We start from the raw sequence: 6599 nt of genomic DNA, 5'->3' as shown, positions 1-6599 counted from the left end.
AACCAGCCCGGCCCGCCAGGGGCTTTCCCTGAACAGGTGGCGGCCCTTGTTTGAGAACCACTGGACTAGATGACCTCCTGAGGTCCCTTCCAACCCTGATTTTCTATGATTCTATGATTCTATAGGTGAATACACAGCCTTTACAAGTCATAGCTGGTTTCATTTCCATGTTGGTCTACACATCGACGAGGACCAGCATTTGAAGCAATGACATTTGCCATTGGCAGGGAGGGAGGTAAAGGCCTTTGTGAACAGGTGACTGTCACAATTATTTTGTTTCTGAATGCATCATCTTTAGGGAAAGTTGTGGGGAGGGGAAATCGAACCCGTCACGCAAATGATATTTTGTAACATGTGGGCAGGAAGGATTGATCTCGTGGTTAGGGCACTAGCCTGGGGCTCATGCGTTCGGGGTTCCTGGCTCAGCCACAAACTCCCTTTGACAGCCTGGACAAGTCGCTTCATCTACCATGTGCCTGAATTCCCCATCTGTACAATGGGGCTAACAGCACTGCTCTACTCACGGGGATGTTGTAAGGACAAAATCCACGAGGTGCTCAGAGGCAATGCTTAATTTGTGCCAGGGCTTGCCAGGGCTGAGCCCCGGCACCTCTAGGCTTGGCAGTTCCTAGCCCCGGCACCTCTGGGTGTGCTGCATCAGTTATGAATGTAAAAAAATTGCTTGAGTCCCGGCACCTAATTGCTTGATCTCTTTCATTATAAATTAAGCCCTGCTCAGATGCTACAGTAATGAAGATCGTGTAAGCTCCTAGACTAGATTTCACAGAGAACACCTGGAGAAAGAGCTCATCTTTGAGTGCTTTAGGATCTAATAATGAAAAGGGCTATGTAAGCGCTTGAGAGTAGCTAGATTCCAAGGCCAGACGGATCATTTCGATCATCTAGTCTGACCTGCATGACATGCCTCTTATCTGACTTCCCCGAATTAATTCCTGTTTGTACTAGAGCAGATCTTTCAGAACAAACCTCCAGGGTTGATTTGAAAATTTCCAATGATGGAGAATCCACCCCAACCCTTAGTAAGTTGTTCCACTAGTTAATTACCCTCACTGTTAAAAATCTGAGCCTTATTCCCAGTCTGAATTTGTCTAGCTTCAACTTCCAGACGTCGGTTCTTGTTATATCTTTGTCTGCAAGACTGAAGAGCCTTCTATTATCAGATTTCTGTTCCCCATGTTGATAGTTGTAGACTGTGATCAAGTTGCCCCTTAACCTTCTCTTAGATAAATTAAATAGATTGTGCTCCTTGAATCTTCCACGATGAGACATGTTTTCCAATCCCTTTATCTTTCTTGTAGCTTTTCTCTGAACCTCTTCAGTTTTTCAAAAGGTATCATTATCATTGGTGCTGGCCCCGATCTGTCATTTGCAGATTTGTTACTTAATGAATATTCCCTCTTTCATAAGACTTTCTGTTCCATTTATGTGCCAGCTCAGTTTGACGCAAGGTGTTGTGGGTCTTTGCCACTTGTGGGAGGGATTAGCACTCATGACCACAAAGACACAAAGCAAGAATGTTAGCATTAGACCACCAAGCCACTGAACTGTGTGCTTGGAGTAAGAGGGCAGATTAGACTCCACAGACTGCTCAGACCTGGGCCTCCCTGCTGAGATTGCCAACAGCTGGCCAGCTGTGATGATGCTGTTTGGTGAGCTTGCATTCATCACCAGGGTATCTGACTGCCTGGTCCTGGGGAACTGGACTGAGACCCACCACTTCACATAGACTAGCCACGAGATGGGAACAACGTTTGTTATAATCATTTGTATTTCAGTAGTGAGTAGCGGCCCCAATGTGTCAGGCACTGTAGAGTCAGTCCCTGCCCCCCAAGACCTTACACCATAAATCACCAATATAGGAATATTACCCCCAATTTACAGATGGCAAACTAAGGTACAGAGACGTTTGCCCAGAGTCACACTTGGAGTCAAACAGTGCTGTCCTGGGTCCCAATCCAATGCCTTATCCATAAGATCATCGTTCCTTCAGTTATGATCTGAATAAGATTTGAACTGACGTCAAAGTAAACAGCTCTCTGTTCCATTTGCCAAAGCACTGGCCTATCCAGCTCCTCTCCTTTCCAGAAACCTTCCAAAAATATAACTGGGACATTTCCCAAATCTTCATTGAGGGCTAAATCCATCAACAGTTATTAGCCAGGATGGTCAGGAACACAACCCTATGCTCTGGGTGTCCCTAAGTTTCTGATTGCCAGAAGCTGGGACTGGACGACAGGGGATGGATCACTCGACAATTGCTTTGTTCTGGTCATTCCTTCTGAAGCACCTGGCACTGTCCACTGTCAGAAGACAGGATACTGGGCTAGATGGACCACTGGTCTGACCCAGTCTGGCCATTCTTATGTTCTTATGCTCACTAAATAAGCAAGGAATTTAGCAAGCATTTTCCCTGTGAGTTAAAGCCCTTAAAGACGTTAATTGTTGTTAATGCCTTTCATAGAATCATAGAAGATTAGGGTTGGAAGAGACCTCAGGAGGTCATCGAGTCCAACCTCCTGCTCAAAGCAGGACCAACCCCAACTAAATCATCCCAGCCAGGGCTTTGTCAAGCCGGGCCGTAAAAACCTCTAAGGATGGAGATTCCATCACCTCCCTAGGTAACTCATTCTAGTGCTTCACCACCCTCCTAGTGAAATAGTGTTTCCTAATATCCAACCTAGACCTCCCCCACTGCAACTTGAGACCATTGCTCCTTGTTCTGTCATCTGCCACCACTGAGAGCAGCCGAGCTTCATCCTCTTTGGAACCCCCCTTCAGGTAGTTGAAGGCTGCTATCAAATCCCACCTCACTCTTCTCTTCTGCAGACTAAACGAGCCCAGTTCCCTCAGCCTCTCCTCATAAGTCATGTGCCCCAGCCCTCTAATCACTTTCTTTGCTTCAGAATCTAACAAAGGGTGCTTAAGAAAACAGGGAACTAAACCCAATATGTAATTCAGGGGTCATGGAAGAAAAGTAGCACATTCGAACCACACAGGAAATCTGTACAGCCTGTTCTGAAGTGTATGTGTACCTTGATCATCTGTGAATGCTAGTATTTACGGCTAAATAGAGCCAGTCAATTACAGATTCTATTAGCATTCATTCAAAGCCATTCTGTAGATGTCTGAAGAACCTTTAAGTAGCTGGTGTTCAATAGATTTGTTTAATTGAATTGATTTTTTTAAAGGTAAAAATAGTTGGGACATTCACTACTGAATCTTCCCTGGAATATTAGAGAGACACCATCCACAACCCACAAAATAGTTATGCTTCTGTCGCTGCATAACAGATGAGATTCTCTATAGTTTGCCCCAACAAAGCCTGTTACAGTCACATACACTTTCTAGCAGTCAGTAGTGTAAAGGTTTTGTATCAGCATTCGCGGAGGCCTCCTCCTTAAAACGTCCACATTCATGACAGTGATCATGAACAACAAATCGGCCTGTGATGCGTAAGTACTATTATGTTGTAACACAAGATGGAGAGCCAGGGTAGTACACGCTTGGGATTATCCATCCAGGAGGGTGCAGGGACATACAACATTGTGAGGAGGCAGACAGAGAAGTGTACCATTTCCTGTGCTATGCATACGTGGCTTTGTTATCTCAGCAGTTGGTATATCCAGACCTGAACATCCCCAATGTGTGGAGGTGTTTGGATCCAGGATTTTGGGTCCAGCCCATCTCTAAATGTGACAGATTAGAGGGCTTCCCTACCGTGCACCTGAACAGCACCCAGAACCCTTTCATGACAATGAGAATGAGTCCAGGAGATACCATCCTTTCCCCTCCTCCCTGCTCTAAGTTTGCTAGGCCCCATCCATACTGGGGCTCAAAGAACAAAACAAGGTTTAAACACAAATTCCAGATTCATGAGTTCCTACCCCTGTTTGGACAGGGGCCAATCCATGTTACTGCAGCGCTGCTGTCCGCGTCCTAGTTTAGGTTGCTTCTAGAGCGGAGCAGAGAAAGGCAATTCCATTTGGCAGAAGATTTCGATAGTTCAAAATTTTCCGCAAAACAGACTGGAGCCTTGGCTCTGGGGCACTCTGCCTGGTGGGCTTCCCTGGAGCCAGGGACCCTAGAAACCCAAGGTGCAGAGAAGCCAGGAGTCTAGGGGCTGGGGTTCCCAGAGATTCCAGGCTCTCATCTCCCCACTGGTTTACCAGCCAGGCAGGCCGGTTGGCAGGAAACCAGGCAGGAACTTCATCGAAACGGAACCATCTCTGCAAAACATTTCAGTGTGGACAAATTGGCAAATTCCAATGTAAAAGCATTTCATCGGATTTTTTGCCACCAGCTCTAGTTCCTCGCCTAGGGTTTTCCCACAGTTTCAAGCTACAACACATTTCTGCCTGGCCGAGCCACATTAGTAACCTGCCAGCCCTGCGCTGAAGATGGGCAGTAGCCAGAACGTTGGGCTCATGTTAATCTCCAGACTCCCGGCATTTCACACACACGAGTCAGGGCCTGGGGAACGTTTTCTTATACGCCGGCACTTTCTGTTCAGTTCCACGTTACGTCCTCATTTCTCATTATACTCGAGCGTATTATAGATCAAAATAAAGACCTAGTCAACTTTTTGGCTACATGAGATTCATTATGCTGGTACGGATAGTCTAGCTGTTGCAATAGCATAAATCAAATGCGCAACTTATGGCAAGACTAGACAAGGGCATTATTTAATGATATTAATGCTACCCCGTGGCAGTTTTCTTTTTAAAAATGTGAAGGGAATTTCACGTAGGTGAAAGCTGACAGATTAACAACTCTGGAGACTGCGGTTCTCCGTCTCTCCGAAGAATGATTCCTCAAAGCAAAGCTGACCCATGCGAGGCTTTCAAGGTGACTCAGCCCTGAACTGGAAGCATTGCTTCTACGGATGGCAGTCATCCAGTCTCCATGGCTCTTTCAGTCTTGATACCTCAAACTGGGAGAGCCATCAAGAGGACGGAGATGGCTGTCTAATTGTTGCCAGTTGTGCTGGTGTTTTTGTGGTGTCAAAGCCTTGTGCCCTCAGAGCTGGACTGACCTCCCTATTAGGAGGGTTGCTGATATTCAGCCTGAACTCTCCTTTACTGAATTTCTTCCCATTTCTTCTGCTCTTACCCCCCTACCCCTCCGGACAAACCTAACCAATCCCCACCCCTTGGTGTTTACACCCTTCTGGGATTTAGACACACGTATGTCTTCTGCAGCATTGACCGTAGGAGAGGGAGAGGCGTTCTCCATTTGTTACCACTGGTGCAGAAGCCAATTCTCCCCTCACGCCTCATACGCTGTCTTTCTGTATCACAATAAGAGACCGTCATGTCCTGTCTATGGGAATTGGACTGAGGCCCGGTCTCCACTGCCAAGTTTAGACCCGCTCAGAGGGTGGAACCAACAACAAGAAAAAACCACCACCCCTTGGCCGACATAGCTACATGACTCAAGCTCCCAGTGTAGATGCAGCTATGCCGACCCAAGAGTACTTTTGTCAGCATAGCTAACGTTGGTCAGGCAGGTTGTGTAGATATGGCAGGAGGAAAACTCCTTCTGCCAGCATATGCTGCATCTACACTAGGGGCTCTGCTGGCATATAAATATACTGGCATACTAACAGGACCTGAGACCACCACCACACTCCTTGTCACATCAGCCACCGACCAGCCAGCAGATAGTAACAACTCTTGGCCTGTACCTGCTTTTGGTTTGAACCAGCTGCTTTGATACAACCAGCTCCGTCTCACATTCCCAGTCCCCGGGGCCGTCCAAGCTACTCCTCCCCATGTAATATATAATTCTGGGAAGGGGTAGTCTGAGATCATCTCATTTTTTCCTCCTTTTGGTTGTCCATGCCCCTTCTAACACCCTGCATCAAGTCCACCTCTCTTTTTAGCTGAGGAGGGTGAAAACCGCTCCATGAGTTCTGCTCCTGGAGTGACAGATGGGGGATTGCTTAAAAGAATGCAAGGTGCAGTGTCCTCCGTGGAACGGAGCGGATTGTTTCTGCAGCACTGCGAGCACCTGCTAACCCAAGGAGCCCCGCACCCTGGCTGTCCTGTTCAATATCCTTTTTTAACTAGGCACCAAGATAGTCTGCCAGTTCCTTGGCTGCACTCTTTGGAGTCTCATGCCCTGAACACAGGCAGTGAAACATTAGCAACCCCAGGGAGCTGCGGAAGGGATCAATGTTCATTACCATAGCAAATCAGCTTCCGTCGTGATTTCTTTCTGCTGACGTCAGCAGCGCGGTCCTGCGGGCGCTTGTTTACTTTACCTGGCAGGCATCCTTCCTTCCTTCCGCGGAGCCAGCGCACAGCATGTTCTCCGTTAGCTCCGGGAGCCACTCGGAGCACTGCTTCTTGCTGATCAGCTTCATCTCCATTTTCTTTAGCCTCTTGGTTAATTTCATGTTGTCCCCTAGCCAGAGAAAGAGAGGAGAGAGAGATTGTGTGTGTAGGGGTTAGGGGTGGTTAAGGAACAATCTAAAACAATACAATTCAAATATCTGGAGTCATAACATAAGAACAGCCGTACCGGGTCAGACCAAAGGTCCATCTAGCCCAGTATCCTGTCTACCGACAGTAGACAGT

At 47.2% G+C, this 6599-nt stretch overlaps 1 protein-coding gene across 1 annotated transcript in view; it reads right to left on the bottom strand.

The window, feature by feature from the left end:
* The window catches only part of LOC113407593 (serine protease 55-like), a 79161-nt gene that overhangs the window by 6720 nt on the left and 65842 nt on the right, over positions 1-6599 (bottom strand). The window contains exon 4 of the mRNA XM_026656348.1: positions 6284-6426. Within this exon, the coding sequence (XP_026512133.1) occupies positions 6284-6426 (143 nt within the window). The remainder of the gene's footprint in view (positions 1-6283; positions 6427-6599) is intronic.

Source organism: Terrapene carolina, unplaced genomic scaffold, assembly GCF_002925995.2.
Source record: "Terrapene carolina triunguis isolate 2854851 unplaced genomic scaffold, T_m_triunguis-2.0 Scaffold228, whole genome shotgun sequence".
NCBI lineage: Eukaryota > Metazoa > Chordata > Testudines > Emydidae > Terrapene > Terrapene triunguis.
This window is presented reverse-complemented; position numbering and strand designations above follow the sequence as displayed.